This window comes from Manis javanica, chromosome 14 (assembly GCF_040802235.1).
Source record: "Manis javanica isolate MJ-LG chromosome 14, MJ_LKY, whole genome shotgun sequence".
Taxonomy (NCBI): Eukaryota; Metazoa; Chordata; class Mammalia; order Pholidota; family Manidae; genus Manis; species Manis javanica.
Window position 1 is genome coordinate 61,800,825 of NC_133169.1, and position 22,495 is coordinate 61,823,319.

At 41.0% G+C, this 22,495-nt stretch overlaps 1 protein-coding gene across 6 annotated transcripts in view; it reads right to left on the reverse strand.

Moving 5' to 3' along the window:
- The window catches only part of SNCAIP (synuclein alpha interacting protein), a 142,499-nt gene that overhangs the window by 10,862 nt on the left and 109,142 nt on the right, over positions 1-22,495 (reverse strand). For all 6 annotated transcript variants that reach the window (XM_017663906.3, XM_017663910.3, XM_037005259.2 and 3 more), the window contains 5 exons: positions 17,620-17,733; positions 9,479-9,604; positions 5,724-5,893; positions 1,797-1,889; positions 149-1,217 (listed from right to left, as the gene is read on the reverse strand). In XM_017663906.3, coding sequence (XP_017519395.2) covers positions 149-1,217; positions 1,797-1,889; positions 5,724-5,893; positions 9,479-9,604; positions 17,620-17,733 — 1,572 coding nt within the window. The remainder of the gene's footprint in view (positions 1-148; positions 1,218-1,796; positions 1,890-5,723; positions 5,894-9,478; positions 9,605-17,619; positions 17,734-22,495) is intronic.

Sequence of the window (22,495 nt, forward strand, 5' to 3'; positions counted from 1 at the left end):
CCTACCTCATGAGAAACACATGGATTTGGCTTTCCTTTTGGAATTTTTCTGGGGATGCCCACAAGATGGCAAAGGTCGACAACCTGAAGTGTTAGGAACAACATATTTAATTCAGAGGGAAAATGGGGACACTCTAAATGGCACTCACCGCCTTATTCTTTCCTTTACTGCCAGAGCTTGCAGGATTTCCCTTGGGATCTGTCACCTTCCTTCCCAGTGAGGTCAAGGGTAGTGTAGAGGTCTTCAGCTGGTTGGGTGCCTGATAGTTATTATTATTGTTCTGGTTTCCGCTTAGCGTCTCCATGATAGACCGGAAGGTTCCGAAAGGCCTTTTCAGTTGATCCCCTGCGTCACTACTCGTGGAGGTCCGCTGCAGGGCCCTGCCCTTATCTCTGTCTTTTTCTCCATTTAGTTCAAGGCTATTTTGCTCTACCTGCACCACAGGCTCCTCGAAGGTGACTCTGAGCTTCGAGTTCTGAGACGTCCGGCGCTTAGAAGACGGAGACTTGAGAGCGCTTTTGGGACTCATGGCCAGTTTCTGGGCAGCTGTGCTGTCGGGGCTGGGCTGAGCGGGGTCTCCAGAGGGCTGGTTTGGGGGAGTCGTCCCTGAGCCTGGACTCTGTGATTCCAAGTCTGGGTCGCTGCTCTCTGAAGTGGGAGATGGGCTATGGCCATCTAGAGGTTTGGAGGCCTTGACAGTAAAAGGAAACCTGCGTCCTGATGCCAAGGTGTGTTTCTTGATCATCACGTGCAGGCTTTCTGCGCTGTCCATGCTCTCTGCACCTTCCACGATGGGCTGAGGCCTGGGCCTGTCAGCCTTTCTTGCTGGCGTGCTCTTGGGGTCCTCGGAGGTGGTGCGGTCCGTGTCGGACTCACTCAGGGACCGCTGCATCAGCTGCCTCAGCCTGGCTAACTTCAGCTCCCGCTTCTCCACAGGCATCTTTTTGGAATTTCTAGAGGAAGCCTGAGCATCCTGAAATTCCAAGGACAGCTTTTCCTGGGTGCACACATTCTCTGAGATATCTTTTCCCAGTAACTGGCGTAGGATTTTATTAGAATCTTCGTCTTTTGCTTTGGCCCTGGCTCGGCTGGTTGCTGACAGGCTTCCGAGAACCTGAATCCCCTCTTGGACTACTGGTTTGCTTTTGGTTATAGACTCTTCATCGGCATCTGGGGATTTCCACTGGGACTTTCTGGAAGCAGGGGAGGATGGTGAGCTGAAAAGAGGATGGAAACATAGGAGATGATTTCCTTCTGGGTTAAAATGACTTGACCACAACTCACTGTGTGGCCTGTATGGCTGTTAATAGCTTATAAGTCAGTAAGACTGGAATAAGAATAGTCACTTAACATCTGTTCAAAGCCATGTGCAAATAGTCCGTAGTGGCAACTATAACCAAAGTGTAGATTGCCTCACACTTATGCTATGATTAAATCTGTTTTACTGTTTGCACATCAGTTTTGCCCAAGTTTTATCAATTAATCCCATCTTCAAATACCTTATGAACCTACCTAACCTTATTCCCATTTCATAGATGAAGAAATGAAAGACTGTGAAAGAGTTAAGTGCCTTGTTCATAGTCTTAGAATGAAGAAATGGCCCAGCCAGAAACAGACCCAGGTCTTCTGACTCAACATCTACCGCCTTCTTCCCTGCAATGTCTCATTTTTATTTCTCTTCTTAAAAGATCTTAAAAGATATCGTCTTCTTAAAAAGATCTTAAAAGGAAGTCTAAAAGAAGGCTCAGAGATTAAAGATACTTAAGAACTCTAGCCACCAATGTTCCCAGTATTACCTGGGTGAAGAAAGGAATGACTTGCCCTCTGATTTCTGGGCCTCTAGAAGTTGCTGGAGCTGGTTCTGCAGTGTGACACGTTCCATCGTCTGTCTGGGAAAAAAAAAACTAACACATGTTAGCGCTCTGATACATGGCTACTATGACAAGTTAGTATAAATTTTTTTCATGACAATTTGCAATAAATTGCAATAAATAAACTTTGTAAATGTGCATAATCTTCATTCTTACATTTCAGAAATTTTCCTAACAATATAACCAAAAGTACCCAAAAGAATGTTTGTTATCCACATCAGCAAAAAACTTTAAGTAACCTAAATGCTCATCAGTAAGACTGAGTGAATAATTTATCATTATTTCTATAAAGGCAGCTATTATAAGTGATATTTCAATATCTATGATATAAAAATTTTCCCTGATATATTTAAAGCATGAATGCTTGACTTTCCTTAAGTGAAAAAGGAAGTTATAAAATACTGTGTGTAAGTTTCATTTTTAAGATATTATCTATCTATCCACACACACACACACACACACACACACACACACCTCAATAGAAAATAATTTGAAAGGATACACTCAAAAATATTACTTATTCTTTCTAAATTAAAATTTTTAAAGTGACGTATTAATTTACCAGTCAGAAAAAAACAAAATGAAAGTAAGACAATTAAATAACTTGGTATTTTCTTATATAAAGGGAAAACAGTTACGGCAACACTCAATTTACTCTGGATGTAAAAGAATGTGTATCAGAATGTGCTTTAAGGTTAAGAAAATAGGTTAAAAGCCACAGATTACAGAAAGTGAAATCTGTTTAGGAAACATTAATCATTACAGAACTTGAGAAAAGTGAATCAAACTGATTCTGACTTTAGAGGAATAAGAACTATTTATTGAACTCTGTAGTATTAGTGTCTTAAACCACCTCCCCTTCCCGCCCCCCAACAAAGATGTCCATCACATCCTAATTCCTGGAAGGTGTGAAAATCTTACCTTATGTGATGAAAGGGAATTAAGGTTATCAGCTGACAAGAAAACAGGGAGGTTACCCTGGATTACTGGGGTGAGCCTAGTCTAATCACATGAGTCTCTAGCAGGGACTAGAAGGCAGAAGAGGAGGTCAGAGATTCATGATGTAAGAAGACCCTGATCCTCTGTTGCTGGCTTTGACCATGGAGGAAGGGCTGTGAGCCCAGGAAAGCAGTGGCTTCTAGGAGCTGGGCAATGACCCTCAGCTGACAGCCAGTAAGAAAATAGGAACCTCAGTCCTGCAACCACAAGGAGCTGATTCTGCAAACAACCTGAATGAGGAGGACATGAGCATCCTAGAGCCTCCAGAAAGGAATCCAGTCTGCTGAAAACTCTGCTTTTGTAACATGAAGTCAACCTCAGATGATATCTAAATGAATGCATAGTATTCTAATAAAAGTTTGTTTACAAAACAGGTGGTAGACTGAATTTCACCCACAGACTACACAGTTTGCTGACCCTGGTCTAAAGAAAGAAAAAACAAAAATACATATACGCACTTCTACTTTTCCCACTTTACAAGTTTGTACTACATGCTCTTTTTTTAAGAAAAATATTTAGTGAGGGCCTAATATAGTCTACTTTTGAAGGGTTTATTAGGTGTCCAAGTGAACTGTGATACAGTTAAGAAACCTATTTGGGGGCAACTGGATTGACCAACGACTGAAATCCCAAGTACAAATGGAGAAACAAAGGACTCTGCTCTCTAGATTCAAAAGAAGCCTTTAGCAAGGACTAATCAATTTTAATTATAATATATTACATGAAATACATGCAAATATATGAATATATGAAAAAATATCAGAAATTTAATTCTTCACATATCTGGATGCTAAGAAATCTAAGAATAAGGTGTTGGCAAGGCTGGCTCCTTTTGAGGTCTTCTCTTTTTTGCTTCTGGCGATTTGTTGGCAATTTCTGGCATCCTTTGGCTTGGATGCATGTCCCTGACTTCTGCCTGAAGGTTCACATGGTGTTCTCCCTGAGTGGGTCTGTCTCTGTATCTACATTTCCCCCCTTTCATAGGGACACGGGTGATATTGGGTCAGGGCAGACTCTGATGACCTCATTTTAACTTGATTACTTCTGTAAAGACCCTCTTCCCAAATAAGGTCACATTCTCAAGAAGTAGGGGTTAAGACTTCAATAGACCTTTTTTAGGGAGGGCACAATTCAGTTCATAACACTAGGTGAGTCGATTAGGGCTTCTAATAGAGTCGAAAGGTTGCTATTTCTGAGGAGTAAGTATATTTATTAACTATGAAGAGTTGGCTAAAGGTACTCTGGTAGGAAAAGGTCTCAAGACTGTCTCTCTCAGAAGTTTTGGACTGAGAAGACTGGTGTTTTCCATCCTTCCTCCTGCACTTCTCTCTGTTACTGGTGCTGGAGTCGAAAGGGTATGTGTACTGTGGAAATGCTAAGTGGATTTCTCCATTCTTTTTAGTTTGCCAACCTCACTGAGGCAGACAGTAAGTAAAAGACTAGAGTTACAGTGTAACCACTCATATTTTTATCTTGTCATTGGCCTAACTACAACTCTCTACAGAATTCAGCTTTGGAGACAATGGAAGAACTGTTGCCTGTTAGTGTACATGTGTATTTCATCTCAGGATCATCAAGAGAGAGAGCAGCCTAAAGCATGGCTTTGAACGGTTCACCAATAAAACTGCTATTATAACTTAGAAAGCCTCTCAGCCTCTGTGGTATTGAGACTGAGAGAATGCTTTGTGAGCTTTTCTCTGAGCATGAACCATTAAAAAAATATTTTATTGGATCACTTTAAAGTTCCTTTGAATGGGTATGTCTATACACTACCGGGGGAGTGGACACTGGTACATTTTTGGAAGGATTTTAGGCAACATCTATCCACATTTTAAATATGTATGCCCTTTTTCTCTAGCAATTCTCTTTCTAGAATTTATTTTTAGAAAGACCTATACATGTACATAAAGATATGTGTACAAGTATGTTCAATGCAGAAAGATAACTCACTGAGTTATGAATTTGTGTGCGTTTTCCCTTCAGTTACATCATGCCCTTCAAGCTTACCTTGCTCACCTGCTCCAGAGGAATTTTATATAACTGGGCAGATGATGTTTGGAGGGAACTCTTTAATTAAAAAATAATTTTTTTCCTTGTCATATTGTTGTATGAATTACACTTACATCAGTTAAGGCCTCCCACCCTTAACTTTTTTTTAAGGAAAAAGACTTCATATTTTTCCTCTAAAATTTAATTTTCAAGGCATGCTTCCCTGACATCTAGGTATGCAACATGTACCAGTTTAATAATCTCATCAGGAAAAGAACTGACTTTAGCCAAAGAGGCTTTAAGTAATGCCATACTGACTGAATATTATATTTCATTTTGAGGATTCAAGAATTGTCTGCTGAATTTTTATAGTGCATTTACTGGTGATGGTTACCAGATTACCTATCCGTAATTTCCCAAAGACACATTTTTCTTTTTGAGGAAACTGAGAAACTGGCCCACCTCTAGCCTTTCTTTCTCCCTCATGCTCTTTCTGATTTCCTAGAATATTCAGGGCAGAAGTTTAGGGATGAGGATGTATGTGCTTGCCACACCCTGCTCCTAATTTGGCCCTGAGATGTACACACACAGAGAGCCTCTCTCTCATCCAATGGGGCTCAGATTCCCTGCTTATTACACAGCTTGCTCTGCATTTCTTTTGTTGTTGTTGTTTAAATATCATTTGCCCATGCAGAGATGACATCTTAAGCATGACTGAGTTGGGAAGGAGGAAGGAAGGAATCTGAGACGGCTAGGAGCCCCGTATACACCCAGCTGAGGGTAGCCTACCCAAGCACCTGCTGAAACCTATGCATGGTGGTGACAAGCCTGATTTTGTGCTCACAGGAAGAATGGACCACTTACTCCTTTAGCTGCTTGGTGAGCTTCACCACCTGGGAGGCCAGCGACATGCAGGTCTCCACCACCACCAGGTACCGGGAGCACAGCGAGTGGCCGTGATGCTCTGCGCTCTGGGAGGGCTTTTCCCCTGCGTGGTTCTGCATGGTGACATTTGCTCCATATTCGACCAAGGTCTGCCAGAAATTGCAAAGATGTGATCACATCAAGATGTACTTTTTAATGGCTCCACGGAAAGGTGATTGGAACTTGTCCTGTTATTCCAAAAGCAGTTACCAGCACCCACAGCAGGCTGGGGGGCAAAGGGTGCCACCACATACAAAAGAAAACCTCTGCAAGCTTTCAGCAGTCAGTATCAGACAGCTCCCTTCAGAGCTTACAAAGACGCAGCAGAACTGACCCTGCCACTATCCGACCACCCCCACGGGTCTGGGCAGGAGTCAGCTGGGGAGGGAGGCGTGTGCTGCCACCCTGAGAGGCAGCCCTGAGCAGGGCAGCCTGGATCTGGGGCGAGATGCTTGTGCTTTTCAGTGCACAGGCTCATACAGTCAGGGACACCTGGAAGGAAGAGAGAGTGGCGTTCTGTTTACCAGTTCCTGTTTGCTTGGGTAGTGTACTTCATCTGTAGCTGAGCCTACCCAACTGGGAACAACAGGAACTGCAGACATGGGGCAGTGAAGCAGCCCACACTTTCACACATGTCACGGCAGGTGGATGGCCAGGGATTGTGAACATGCTGCTGTCACCCACAAGAAATGGACAGGATCCTCCAGCAGCAAGAGGCAGCAGGTACCACGCACATGGGGGAGGAGGATGCCGAACTGGGGCCACATCTCCATACCTGTCAGAGAGCCGGCATTGGAAGGCCGACATGGAAAGCGGACGGCAGTGACAGACCACTGTGAGCCAGGAAGCAATGCCACCTGGGAGGGACAGTGCCATGGCCTCATGACCTTTCCCATTAAGCAAAAAGACCACTGACTTCTCTCATCCCTCCTCTTTGTCCCCAACACTGGAACCCAGAAGAGAGAGGAGAATAGGAGCTAAAATGATGTGTAAAGTGCCGATCATGCCACAGTCACTTGAGCCTGGAGTCTAATCTGGGTTGGGGAGGAGAATGCTTTGAATCAGAAATAAGACTGAGATTTTAAATGGGTTTAGAGTAAAATGTTAACAGTTAAAAGCTAGTGGGAAGTTGTGGAATCCGGCCAAGGCATTATTCACAGAGAGAGAGATTTGATGGAGCCAGGCTGATACCACTAATTAAAAAATCAAAACACTTTTATATTTACATGACATTAGATTCCACAAGAAATTGTTACATCAATATTAATCAACTGCCACAACCTGACACGTTCTTTGACCCTATCAAGATGAGGTTGTAGGCCTCTGGATTTATCTTTGTGATAGGTAATATTTTTTCCCCAAGAAACACTTGTAATTTTTAAATCCCTAGACAACTGAAACTCAGAGGTCACTGAGGCAAATCATTTTCCTTTTGGTTTAGTATGGCTTACCTGGGAAAGGTCAATCTTCCATGAAGCCTTTGCCACCCACCTGAGAGGAGTCACAGAGACCACCTGGGCCCCGAGCTCCTGGAGCCCTCCCGGCGTCTCAGCACCAGCTCACCCTGTGCCACTCCCTCCACTCTGGCCTCCTCAGTATTCCTTCCAGGGGTTTCTGTACTCAGTCCCCTCCTCACCAACTAAGGGCCCTTGCTTACCCCCTTTCCTACTCTTTGTATCTTTAAAAAAAAATCTCACACCCAGAGGAAGGACCTGCTTCCAAGATTATCCAAGTTTCCACATCCATGGTGTCTCGTGCCAAGAGTTATCATTTGTGTTAAGTGTCGTGATGAACGATTGCTCTGGAAGGACAGACCACCTCTCCTCACGTCTTAAAAAGAAAAATAACTCAAATCTCAAACAGAATTAGTGGTATCAGCTGGCTTACTTTGGCTTTCAGTCCTTTATTAGCTCATAAAAAAGTTTATTTCAAGACTATCAAATATTGGAGTGTTCTGTTAAATGGAAATATGAAGTTTTCAGTTTTTATTCCATTATTTTTCTTAAACAAAAAAGCAATACCTTCTCCTTTCATCTATCTGCAGACCCCAGAAATAACTTGAATTTCTCTGTTTTCTATACACTGGTTTTTCATTGTTCCTTTTACAACATGGTGCTTTTAACTGCAAGATGCACACTTTGCCAACGATCGGGAAACTTCCAGACACTTGGAATATTTTCTATCAATTTAGCTCTCCAAAGATTAGCTGCGTGTGAGTAGTCACTCTAGAGAGCTTTCTGCTGTTACCTCTGATTTTTGTTCTTATTAATCTCTTGCCTTTTACATGCACAGCTTTTGTAGATCTTCTCCCGTCCATTCCCTGGTCTTCTCTACCTTCCTATGCAACTGGTTCTCACTGCCCAGTTTTCTCTTTCTGATACAGTCTACCTCGTACACAGTAGGAGCTCAATAAGTACCTGACAAATACAAGGGCAGAGTGGGGTTGTGATAAAAGAAACAACACCTGATATGGCAAAAAAAAAGGGTGCTGCTTTCTCAGAGTGGTTTCAGACACATATTTTGAACTGTGAGAATTCGGAACGATAAAAGCATTTTAATTATGACCTTCAGCTATATGTTGTCAATTGTCCTTTCCTACATCTCAGGCAGATGTGGTGACAAACCCATAGATGTTGGGTCATGTTCAATGATAGGAATGGTGTGATTACTCTGATCCTGGTAATTATGATTTATGTTCATAAATTAGATTCTAAGCCAAATCCAAACTTGGTTTCCAATTCAAAGCCTTTCCTCTCCTCAGCCTGTTACTTGTCTTACTCCTTTTCTTTGGCAAATCCTCTCCCTTTGCTTTGTCGCTCAGGGCCCTAACACTGGTCTAGGTAAAAAGGTCTAGCAGGGTTTTCTAGCCACATGTTTAATATCCAGTTAATATCCACATTCAGGTTCTGAGGACCCTCGCTGGGCTCTCCCACCAGTGCTGTTAGGATGGCAGCACCGGGTCTGCTCAGCTCCGCATTCAGGTGGCGTGGGGCAGGGGGAAGAACCTCCACCCCTCTGCTATGGCTCTGCTCCCCAACCTGTTTACTCCATTGCATACACAGAACATGGTAATATGTGTAAGGCATGTAGGCTGCTGGGTGGGGTGGTTGGAAAACCCAAGGGCTCAGAGGATCAATAGCTAAGGCCCCCCTGTAATCAATTCTGAGCCTTATTGAATGCATCAGAGAAAACTCGGTCTTAGTATGGAGAGAGTGGGGGAACACCACAGTAGGAAGTCTACTTTCTACTCTGAAAATTCCTCTAAGCCATTCTTGGAAAGTGCATCCTGTTTCTCATACTCCTGGGAAGGAGAAGTGTTCTTGGTGGGCAAGAACAGCCCACTGTGGGACAGACTGAGAGATGTCAGGCTGGTAGTGGTCTCCTGGGCTCCTGAGAACGCCGGGTTACTGAATGCCTACTGTCCTCAGATTTGGGGTTTTAAAGTAATGTTGAGAGAGCAGGAATCATCCCTCTCAATGTCCTGTGACACTCAAGGAGAAACTCGCAGAGCTATCTATGCCAGTATTTGGGTGGATTTTGCAAAAACAAATATATCAATTTAATTCCTCATTATCCACTGTTAATAGAAAAAAGCTAATTTAATCCAGCTATTCTCCCAGTGAACAAAATTTCCATTTCTTGTTTCACTACATCATACATTCATTTCTCTCTGCAAGGCCAGGGGGCCTGCGTACCTGGATGCACCCAAGGTTGCCGTGCCGGGAGGCTATGTGAACGGCGCTGTTGCCATCCTGGTCCACTTCATCCAGTGAGATGGCCTGTTCTTGCATAAACTGAAGAAGCCATAGGAGAATCTTTTCCTATAAACACAAATATTGTTGGAATTAATGGACTATCTTGTAGAGAAGTCTAATACAAAGGCAGAGGAAAACAGAACTCAAACTTGCCAAGCTTAGATATATCCCATTTGGTATGAACTGAAAATCCATGCATCTCTCACTAAAGTTAATGAAAGAGGAATGCTCAGAGAATTTTTAAGTCAGGGAGTTATGTCAGAAATGCTCTTGTTTTACTACTTATTCTATGCCAGCAGTGCTCTTGTTTTACTTGTTCTGTAGATAGGAAAATTGATTTTCAGAAAGTCTGAGTACCTCCTTAAAGTCACACAGCTAGGCGGATTCAAAGTGAGACCCAGAGGCCAAGTCTTCTGATTGTAAGGCAATGTTTTTGTTCCTGTGCTGTCCTGTCTGTAGGCTTCTAGAATATTATTATAAAACCTCAGACTACTGAGATAAATAGCTTCTGTTTTTAAGTTTGTGAGGCTTTAACCATGTCTTCTTAATCCCATACCTCCTGCAATCATCAGGCTTACAGAAAGAGGCAATGCTGTAAGTTGCTGAGAGGAAGATAACCTCACTGAAATAAACCAGGACCCTCTGGGTTTTTCTGACCCAATGCTGGTGGTGTTAGAAAGGTAAAGGTTTCTCTTCTTCCATGTTAAAGGGAGGGCACCCAAAGGTCTGAACACAATCTTTCAAAAGCAAAGACACAGAGCAGTCAGCCTGTGTTGGTCATAATCTGTTTGCATTTTACCCACTGAGTCTTTTGTGGTAATTTCATGTTATGTTTGGCCTCAGGAGAAAGCACGGGGATGGGATTTCACTATTTTAAAATAGGAAAATATAATGTTAAAAAAATATATGAGAGTGGTAAAAACAACAGCATGAAATGCAGTGGGTGGAATCTGACATTTAAAAAGATGATCATAAGTTTGAAAAAGCCTTAGCCTTTTTGTAAAGGATTTTTTTTTTCCAGTTATTTGCTTGGACTGGTCATGAACCTTCATAGTTTTCTGGATTAAACTTGCCTTCACCTTCTGAACAGGCCGGCTAATCTGCCAAAGGAATGTTGGATGAAAACAGCCAACTCCTTTCACGGTTCACCCCTCACGTGGGGACCGGGGCACTGTTTGTGAAGGGATCAGTGACATCAGGGTCAAACTGAACATCTGTACCATACTTTTTCCACATGAGCAAGCAGGGAGCAAGACCCCTAAGAGCAAGAAGAGAAAAATGTAATCCATACCTATAACCTACCAAGATGGCACCCAGGGAAAGAGAGGTGAGTGCTGGCTGCACTAGCAGAAAGACCTTGGAGGAAAGGGACCCCTCAGTGTCCCTAGAGGGTGAGGGGGAGCAGAGCACAGTGGCTGGGACTGGGAGTCAGAACCTCGACCAGGACAAGCTGATGTGCTTCATCCTCTTCTTCAGAGGCAAACTTGGAGAGAGCTGGGGCTGACATTGTGACCAGGGCAGATGATGTTTTTTACATGCATATGGTAGAACAGCTTCTTTTATTTTTCTTAATTAGGTAGGGGAAGAAACTGAAATTACTTTAATGGAGACAGATGATTACACCAAATGATCTTAACTCCTCAAAAGATCTGGATGCGCGGACATATGCCAGGAGAAAGGATGTAACCAACTGATTTCAAGTCACAGCTAAGACAGAGAAACATCAAGAGGGCAGGCCTCTGGGGCTCTACCGTGAAAGGGGCAGCCTGCCATCTGCTGTGGGTCATTCTCAAGCTTGCGGTGACGTGGCTTGCTCCATGATATTAAATCATGGAATCCTAAAATTGCAGAGGGGGAGGGATTGGGGTAAACTACCCAATTCACATGCTCTTACTTTACAAATCAGTAAACTGAAGAAGACACCCGTATACTCTGACATTCTGGCGGCTTCTTTCTTTAGCAAGTAAAGTTCAGACGAATTTAAAATACTTAGAAATGTTTTATATGCCCCATCTTGTCAGGCATATTTTCATATTTTTCAGGCTCAGTTAGATATTATAGTGGGAATGTCTATTGCACATGCCCAGAAAATGCCCATGATTCACAGTATTTGGACTTTTAGTAATAGGGCTGTAGGAAATAGGATGCTGCATTTCATAAGACTAGGACTTTCCCTCTCGTTGAGATCTGGGGAGGAATCTAGAGACCTGGATGAGGCAGAGACTTCACAGTCTGGGCCGACAGGGCAAGATGTGTGTGCAGGGCAAGAGTCGCCTTGGCTCCTGGCCTTCCAAGTCACATTGTTACAATAACCTTCCTTTCCTACGATGGCACGTGTGGCTTTTCCTTATACTCAAAGACCTTACCCAATTCAATATGCAAGGCTTACATAAAGGAAGAAGAATTATTTTGTTGTTCAGAACAAGGCAGTTCTTTGCCCAGCACTTCAAATTTAGTTTTGCATTCTGCAGTGAACTATTAACTTTAATAAGAACCTATACAGCCAGCCTGTTCACTGAGAAAGTATATTGAAACAAAAATCTCCCTATGATACTACACAGCGATGCATGCCCCAAAGGGACTGGTGACTGTGCCCTTGGTCTAACAACAAATGTTTAGGATTTCTGAGATGGACATGGAGATGGCTGCGGTTGGTGCCAGCACTTTCAGCATCCACTCTCAGAGAAATGCCACTTTCTGCTCTGATTTTGGAGAACATGGAGCACAGATCTATGGTCCTATCATTTAAACAGTGACTTATTTGACACATACATAGTGTGAAGAACAGAATACATATGTGTATTAGATATATATGCATTGGTGGCCACCTCTCCTGTTAGACATTTAGCGCTCTTTGTGTGTGTGTGTGTGTGTATGTGTGTGCACATGCACTTCTGTATATGTGTGTGACAGGGAGATGTTAAAGGAAGACTCTAACTTCAGATCTTCATTTTCCCATAAACAGATCAGGACATCTAATACAGTCACGTGGGTGGAGGGCCTCTTTGGTATTATTTTTGTTTCACTGATGCCTCTCCCCCTTACATTCATCTATCCACCCACACATCCAAACAGCCACTCAATTTTCATCTACTCATTAAAAACTTCCTCCATGTATACTACTTTCCTCTTTGGGGGACTTTCTGCTCTTTTGGTAACCGTTTTCATGCTTTTGTGTGTTCCTAAAGGAAATGTAATTGTTTAAATAGGCAACTAATACATGTAATTTATGGGATTTTTCTGGACAAAGTCTAATAAAGGATCTAAGTGAAAGTATGCTACAGGTTTATTACTGGTATCAATAAGACTGCTGCAGTTTTTGTTCCCACCATAAGTTCTAAAGGAGGCAGCTTTGTCTGCAATCATAGATCATCTAATCTAATATGCCATCAATTTTAAGATTCATCCCATATTCTCAGATGTTAAAATGTAAAAAAAAAAAATGGTCAGCAATAATTTTCTGATGTCATTTACTGAGATAAATGTAGGATCCAGAGATAGTAAAATGTGAAAAAAAAAAGGTACATCTAAAAATTGATTAAATAGGTTAAGGCCTGAATAAATCTTTGCCAAGCTTCTCTCATACTTTACTTATGGTGAAATAAATAAACTAAATAATATTGCTAGCCATAACAATAACAAATTGGAAGATATCCAATAATCACAAGAGGCACCATTTATCTAGCGTCTGCTGTGTGCTGACAGTGGGCAGTGTTTTCTGCTGCCACAATGTGGCTTTTCTCACTTAGTCCTCAGGGCAACCCTGTGAAGTTTCCATTGTCTCCATTTTAAAGATGAGGAAACTGAGATCCAGGGAGACCTTTTCTTGTGTTTATTTTTATTTCTTAAATAAAGGTATGTGGGACCACTGAGCTCATGCGTGGTAGGCTAGGATTTAAGCCCAGGCTCAGAAGCCCATGCTCTCCTTGACTCTGTATCTGCAACTGTTCAGCATCCCATGACTCCTGACTCCATGTGAAGGACACTCTCCCTGATGCCCCTTGGGTCACAGAAATCATGATTACCTGCCTGCCAATCCATGGGTTTGTCGAGTTCTGTGTCAGTTATGTGCTTTTACAGACCTCTGTCTTGGAGAACAGGTGGAAGCTCATGCTAATCAAAGATTTTTGTATCTTGCTTTTATCTGCAATCACAGCACTTTCAGTATTGTTTACTTATTTCTACCCCATGATGATAAAACAACAGAGCCAATATTTCCCTTTTTAAAAGGGAGAAACAGTAACACACAGCCTGGGGAAGCATCCCGCCTCACCAGCATGCCTCTCATTGACCATGGCCATTTGCAGGAATTGCTGCTGAGCATTTTTTTTTTAACCGAAAAGGGCTCCTCACCTTTTTGATCTGTATCAGGGCTAACATCTAAAATGGAGAAGGAACACAGTGTAGGGAAAGTTGCCTGTGGTCAATGCTCAGTGCTATGATGCAGGTTGTTTTTGTAGCAGGATCTCTAGACTGGAAGTCACATGAAGGATTCAGAAACAAGATGATCACAGGTTTGATGTGGAAAGTAACAGACAGCCCACTGAACCTATGACCAATGCAGGATAGGCTGAAGCCCCCAAGCTGAGCCAAGGATGAGCACTTTGCTGGGAGTTTGGATGAGGCCATCTGACCCTTCATATTTGAATGAAACAGCCCAGGTCATGTTAGGTGGCTTTGACTTGAGACAATTCCATCCCAGTTGCTCACCAGCAGCACATCTGTTGAGTGACAGCCAAGCAGGCCTACCCAAGGACCGCACCCACCCCCCGCCCTCCACCCCGAGTCTCCCCACGGCTTTCACCTTCTTGCTTCCTATAACTGGTTCTGCTTAGGGGCAGCCAAGCTGTGAAATAATTGTGCCCTCTGAGACCTCCTCTGTCAAGATGAGGAAAGTCAATTGCTCTTATCCAACGATCTATCACTCCGGGAGACCACTAAACACTGCAGGCTACACTGTGGTACTGGAGTTGTTCAAGGTAACTTTTCCAGGAAAAAGGACAGACTGGGAGGCAAAGGGAGTCCGTTCTTTTAGAATCTATATGTGGGGCAGAGGGCAACTAAAATAAACCGAGAGGAATTTTCCTCTGTACTCTCCTTCCAGAGGTATTTACTGAGGAAACAAAACCAGAACACACTTAAGAGGCAGCTCAATGCAGAAAACCTTGCATGTGCTGAATCCATTAGAACACTGTTCAGTAACAGTCTTCCTTGTGAAAATATTAGCCTTGTAACGGTTCCAAGTTCAGCCTCCCCACAGGTTATCTGTTACATAAGTGGCTGCGGCGGATGGAGGATGGCTGGGCAGGATTTGCCATTTGAACAGGCTTCTAAGCTTTCGGCTAAGGGCGCTGCAGGACAGCCCTGCTCAAAGCTGTCCTTCAGGCCATGAAAAATGCTTATAAGCTTGAAATAACAACATGAAGTCAATGTTTGGTAAGGCTCTTCAAGTAGGTCCCTAATTTCCATGTTTTCCTCTAGGCCATGCAAGTAAGCCACGCTCTCTACCCAGCCAGTCTCATAATAGGCACTTTCTTGTTTTGTCCTGATAGCTCCCAGATTATGAGAAACCCGCTGTGTGATTTGAATAAAGAAACTGGCATGTATAAGCAACACTTTCCAAGATAAAGAATGCCGGATGCCCAGGTATTTACTTAGAGTCCCTGAACGGTGACACAATCCTTTCCTCCTTTTTTTGGACAAGCGCTACCCAAATTTGCAGGTAGCCCTTCCAGTGCTATTAAAATCCCTTGTCAGGCTTTATATAAGCAGATGAAGTCAGAGACATGAAACAATTATTGAGACAATTTGGGAATAAATTAAATTTTGTTTTATTCTGAAAATGATTTATGAAGATTAGCAGTGATTAAGTTCTTCGGATCATTTGAAAACCCTACCCTCCTCTTTGCCAGAATAAGCAAAAAAAGGGGTGTCCTTACCAAATGCTTACTTACTACGATGGCTGCTTGTAGGATGCATGACTGGGACTTTTAAGTACTACACAGACAAAATGGAGTAATTTTGGCTTTTGCAAATTTTAAATGTTCTTCTTGCTCCTTTCTGCATCTCTTAGATTTAGCATAGGCACTTACTTCAATGCTCTGTGAGGTACTCCACATATCAAAATGTGTTATTAGAAAAAAAATGTCTTCTTCAGCTATATCAAGGCCACTGTAAACAAGCTATACGAATTATCTGCACAGATGGAGAAAAGACAGAATCTGGCTCTGAAGCCCAAGGATCTGAGCTGAGGTCCAGTGTTTGCTTATTAGCCATTAGACCATGTGCAAGTCACTTAACTTTCTTCAGTCTCCTCATCTACAGAATGGGGATAAAAGCAACGGGACCTAATAGGGTTGTTTTAAGAAACATGTCAGATAATGTACATAAAATCCAATGGCACAGTACCTGGTACATATAGGAAACACTACATACTCCTGTAAATATTAAGTGAAGTTACCATAGCAAAAAATGAACTATCACCTAACATGATTCCCACTAAAGAAAGACTGTGGAAATATTTCTCCAAGTCTATTTTTTGAACTTGAGATTGTCATGCTTGAGAAAGCATAATCTCTTGTTGACAATAACACAATTTACTGCCACTGGGAATGTTGATGATGCCAAAGGGGACAGGGTTATATGCATGAGAAGCAATTTTCTTTGCCACAAACAAATATGATTAAATCTCTTTCGATGCAGTACTGACTTTATTTTAAGACTGAGATAGACATTTAGTGGTTTCAATTTTTTTAAAAAGACAATTTATACTCATCCCCCTCAAAGGGCTTTAGTGACAATTTTTTACCCCTTACACTGGATTATGATCTGTGCACATCAGTTACGCACACTGGGATTTCCTACTGTAGAAAATGGTGGTGGCTGAGGCTCATCTACTTAGTGTTGCTTGCTCATCTTTAATAGAGAGAGACTTCCTGGATTAATAGGTTACAAAAGATTTTCTTCTTAATTTTAGGTTCAAGAAAGTTTATCATTTTTCTTTTTGACACAGTTTAATATGTTTATTGTAGAAAATCTAGGATACTGACAAATAAAAAAAGAAAACCACTTGTAATTCCATGGAGTGATAACTGCTATCAACATGTGACATAGTTTTTCAATCTTATTACCTAATTCTCTTTACTTCTCTCCAAAATTGAAAGTGGGTACCAAATTATAGAAACAGTTTTATATCATACATTTAAATGTAATATTATATGACGAGTATTTTTCTCTATAAAATTCTACCATATGGATATGGATGGAGCTTCTTTATTTATCTAGTATCTTATTATGGAATATTTAGGTTATTTAAAACATTTTTTATTAAAAAAATACAAGGAATATGATTGCTTAAAATCTGGTAAATAAGAATTCTTCAATTTGACCCAGGAATTCCACTTGTAGGAATTTACCCTAAGAATGCAGCAGCCCAGTTTGAAAAAGACAGATGAACCCCTATGTTTATCGCAGCACTATTTACAATAGCCAAAAAATGGAAGCAACCTAAGTGTCCATCAGTAGATGAATAGATAAAGAAGATGTGGTACATATTCACAATGGAATATTATTCAGCCATAAGAAGAAAACAAATCCTACCATTTGCAAGAACATGGATGGAGCTAGAGGGTATTATGCTCAGTGAAATAAGCCAGGCAGAGAAATACAAGTGGCAAATGATTTCCCTCATTCATGGAGTATAATAACAAAGAAAAACTGAAGGAACAAAACAGCAGCAGAATCACAGAACCCAAGAATGGACTAACAGTTACCAAAGGTAAAGGGGCTGAGGAGGATGGGTGGGACTGGGGAGGATGAGTGGGACAGGAGGGGTAAGAGCAGGGAAAAAGAAAGGGGGTATTACGATTAGCATGTATAATGTGTGTGGGGCATGGGGAGGGCTGTGCAACACAGAGAAGACAAGTAGTGATTCTACAACATCTCTTACTATGCTGATGGACAGTGACTGTAATGGGGATTGTGGGGGGGACTTGGTGAAGGTGGGAGCCTAGTAAACATAATGTTCTGCATGTAACTGTAGATTAATGATAACAAAATAAAAAAAAAAGAATTCTTCATACCTGGCCATAGCAACCTGCATAATGAATAAGGCTTGGAAAATCCCTGGAACAACTCAGTTCTGCAATGGCTTCTGTTTCACTCACCATCCAGCGTACACACTCCAACTGACCATTCTAAATTAAAAAAAGAGAAAGTAAAAAATTCAAGGTCATTCAGGTTTGAAAATATCTCACAGGTGATTATTTGACCAAGGGAAGAAATCACATGAATTTGGGCTTCTATATTTGGCTTAACTTACTTACAATATAAGTATATCACAGATGATATTTCTGCTCTGTGGTTTTGGTTGTAAAGCAGTTGCAGAATTTTTACTTATATTTTTATAATTTTAATCAGGTATTTTAAAAGCACCTTATTTAGGCATAATTTGCATACTATACAATATACTCTTCCTATAGTTTGATGGATTTGGACAAATACATGCTCTCTTATAACAACAACTCCAATCAAAATATAGAACATTGCCATCATCCCACCTCCCCCAGATGCCTAGTACTCCTTCCCTCTCATCACCTCACCTTTGCCCTGGGCAACTACTGATGATTTCTTTCCCAGTGGAATAGGGTATGTACTCTTTTGTGTCTGGCTTCTTTCACTCAGCCTAATGCCTTGAGATTTATCCAAGCTTCTGCTTGGATGAACAATTCGTTCTTTTTTTTTCACTGAGAAGAGTCCCATTGTATGAATACATCACAATTTGTTTATTCATTTACTCTTAGAATAGGCTTTTTCCCTTGAGATGTTAAAATGTCAGAATTCCAAAATAAAGAGAAAATAATGTATTATAGTGGCTCAAATGCTACCTTCGCCGAAGCCTTTCTTGACTCCATGCCCACAATGGCTGAGGTCCCCCACACCCTGCAGACCAGAAGGCAGTTGTGACATATACAACCCAGTGATTGAGACCCAGACTCTGAATGGATTTAAATCCTTAATCCACTACTTACTTACAAGACCTTGAACAAGTTCCTTTACCTCTCTGATAATTTTCTCACCTCCTATTTTGAGAAATAGCAGGGACAGTAGCAACTACCCCATAAAGTTACCATGAGGATCAGATGAGACAAAGCACGTCAGCTTACTAAGCACACAGCACTTGTTGCCTTGTACTATGAGAATGCTTCTCTTAGATCCTCCCAATAACTCTGCAAGACAACTAAGATGTTCCATTGCCTGCCTGGTTTGCATGGTGTGGGACCTTGGCACACAGGAGACAAGGGCTACCGTGGGCCTGGAAGTGGGGAAGCCTATTCTGTAAACAAGACAGGAGGTAATCTGCATATTCTTCATATCCTCCTGTTTGGATTATAGAATTACAAGTAGTCAGCTCCCACCTCTGCACCTGCAGTCTGTTCTTTGCACTTGGGGTATGGAGCCTGATCAGTTATGTGCTCTCTTCAGATCTGTCTGCTCCCTTCTCTGTCCTCCTTGAGCTAGAGGACTGGTCTATATGGACGGGCTTCCTTGCTCCTGGCTTCTGGCTAGGTTTAGCTGATGGAGAATGGTGGCAGACCAGGAAAGGAGAGTGAGTCTGAGGTTCCCTCGGTCTGGACTCCTCCCACCCCACCACAGGGTTGCCATGGGCCAGCTGAATCTCTCTACCAGTCAAAGGCCAAAAGTCAGCCAGTCCTTCAATTCAGCCCTGTCTATCTCATGTCCTGCAGCCCCTTCAGGGTCTGGGGCGGAGGGGGTAACTGTGCTCTGCTGTTACCCCAGGATACTGCATTTACCTTCATGGGCTCCCTGCACCCCACCTACCCTTTTTGTGTGTAATTCCTTCATTATGGACTTACCTTAAATTATGTAACTTGAGCATACCAAGGCCTTCCCACCAGGATTTTAAAAAAGTGCATTTCATTCCCTCTGAATGAAGAAAGTAATAGAAAGCATACTGAATATCTACTAGGTGAGACAGTGTTGGAAACTGGTATTTACCCAGAAGAGAGAAATATGAGGCAACACTTCTGACTTAATAATTTAAGTCTCTCTTTTTTTCCTTGGTTGGTTTAACAATAGGCTTACTAATTTTTTTTTATCTTGTCATAGAACCAAATTTGGTTTGATTTTCTCTATTGATTTTCTATTTTCTATCGCATTTATTTCTACTTCAATTTTTTAATTTCCTTCCTTCGGCTTGCCTTGAATTTTGTTTACTTTTCTTTTTCTAGTTTCCTAAGGTAAAAAGTTAGGCTATGGATTTGAGGCCCTCCTCCTTCTCTGCCTCCCTCTCCTTCTACTTAATATAGGTATTTTTAGCTACAAATTTCCCTCTAAGCTTTGTTTTAGCTGCATCTTTAAATGTTGGTATGTTGCATTTTCATTCATCTTCAAATGTTTTCCAGTTTCCCTTGTAATTTCTCTTTTGATACAATGATTATTTTGGAGTATGTTAACTCCACATACTTGTGAATATCCCAAATTTCCTTCAGTTACTGATTCCTAACTTCATTCCATTATGGTTGAATGACATGCTTTGTATGATTTCAGTCCTGTAAAATTTTTTGAAATATGTTTTATGGCTTAAGATATATTCTATTCTCATGAATGCTCCATGTGCACTTGGGATGAATATGCATTCTGCTGCTGGTTGGCTAGAATGTTCTGTTACATGTCTGTTAGGTCTAATTATTTAAATAGGCAACATTTAAATATAATGCTAGAATTATTTGAACACTGGTAACGTACCTGACTGGTTGTGAGTTTGAAAATGGTATCACTTGCTAAAAAATAGAAATATCAAGAAAATAAAAAATGTTATTAAATTCTAGCAGGAGATTTTTGCCTGCTAAATTATCTGAGCCTGGAGTCACTCACTGTATGTTAAAAGGGAATGTGAATAGGTTATATGTTTGAAGTCATTTTCTCACCAGATTGACATTTTGTCTTTGAGTTTAATCAGAAGGACTGAATGAGAAATAAAAAAGGAATTGAGGTTATTTCATTCCAAGTCTGTTTAGCTCTTAAAATAATAAATTGTGCTGGTCCCATTTTAGAAAACATACTGCTCTCATCTTACAGAAATCTTTCTTTCCAATTATTTTGCTTAACTATTCCCAAAGGGCACTTAATAAAGCCCTGAACTTCCACAGTATCTAATGTTGGGTCCCCCAGAAAACACTCAATAAATTCCGCATGTAACTGGCAAGAATTTATGCAGTCCCATTTAAGGAGTTTAAGAGTGGGGGAGATATATTCTTAAGCTTTTGTCGGACTTCAAAGCCCCTTTTCTTATGTAATCTTTTTATTTGATACCCTCTCTGACTCTGCTTCCTGTCAGCCATGTCACATTATCTTAGCAACTTCTGCCCATTTGTACCAGGTTTGTTTGTCTTTAATGACAGCAGGGCTCTCAGAACTGTGCTTAATGAGGTGAAACACCACCAGGCAGGTAGGTTACCAGTGCTCAAAACAAGGTCCTAAAACACAAGAATGATTGTCTCTTGGTACTCAATTTCCTCAGTGTCCATCAAAACACACTGAATGACCTGAGGCAGGATATGCATTAGGACAGATTCCCAAAGAGGGTGCCACTCATTATATTTGTATTTACTGTTTTTGTAAATTATAGATTAAATGAAAGAATAGAAGACTTTTTGCATTTTCAAATCACTGCGCAGAAGTAAAATATGAAAGGCCTGAGACCTCAAATATATGGGCTTTTGAGTCTTACGGGCTTGATACATGTTCTTCATTAGAACAAAACAAAACAAAAAACTGCTGTTCAAGTTTGCACAATGATTATTTGGTAACAATATGTTGACGGGAAGAGTTTAAGAATGAATTAACAATATGGACACTGTAGAGGGCTTTTATACCCAGTGTTGGCTTAATGACACTAAGTTTCCTATGTCTTACCTATTCTAAAGATCCTTCATCTATCAAAACAAGCACCAGGGCATATAAATTAAGAAAAAAAAATCTCATCCAACTATGTAGCTGGGATATATTCAATAACCTAATATTAGTCACAAAACTAGTGAGAACTGTGTTTTATAAACACTGAAACAGCAAGGCAAATGTCAAGATCCATTGGTTTCACGAGAATATTTTATTTATCACTGACATCAGCCTCATGATGGTCAGATCCGACTCCTGTCTTTCCGCAGGACTCTGACATAGGACTGGATCCTGAATCTGCCACCTTGCACTTGAATTATCAGTAATTTAGCTGCCTTATCTACCAGGCTATCAGTTCCTTAATAAAAGGACTAGGTCTCATTCAAAGCTGTATTGCCATCAGCTAACATAGTACCTGGTAGACTTGGTACACATTGTTGAACTCAATTATGCTGAACCTTGATTTACATTTCATTTCTCTTTCCTCATGATGGCTGCCTGAAGTTGTGCCCTTAATTTGACAAGGCAGCCAAAAAGAAATATGGAGTCACAGATTCCTCATTTTATCAAAAAATATCATTTTCTACACTATCTTTGAAATAATACCTTATCACTGAGTAAAATTAAATAAAGTGGGAAATGGGTTTTTAATATATAAAACATTACTGAATGGTAAATAAAAATACAAAAATTCTTATTTGCATAAAGATATATTAGAGATAGGATAGCAACTGCTGTTGTTCAAATGGAACATGTTTTTAGGGAATTCATAAGTAGATTTCTTTAGCAAGATCCCTATATTTCAGTATAATTCCATTTATAAAAGCTATGATTGTTCAGTGGATAGAAGACAATAACTATTATGTAAAGCAAAGTACATATGTGGAAGCTCAAGATGAATTATACTTCCCTGAACTTCGAATTATACTTCCCTGAACTTCACTTCTGGCTTCTTATTAAATACAACTGAATTCCACATGTATTTGCCAAAGATCTTAAAAGTAATTTTAGTTGAATAGCCAACCTTCTAGTGGTGTG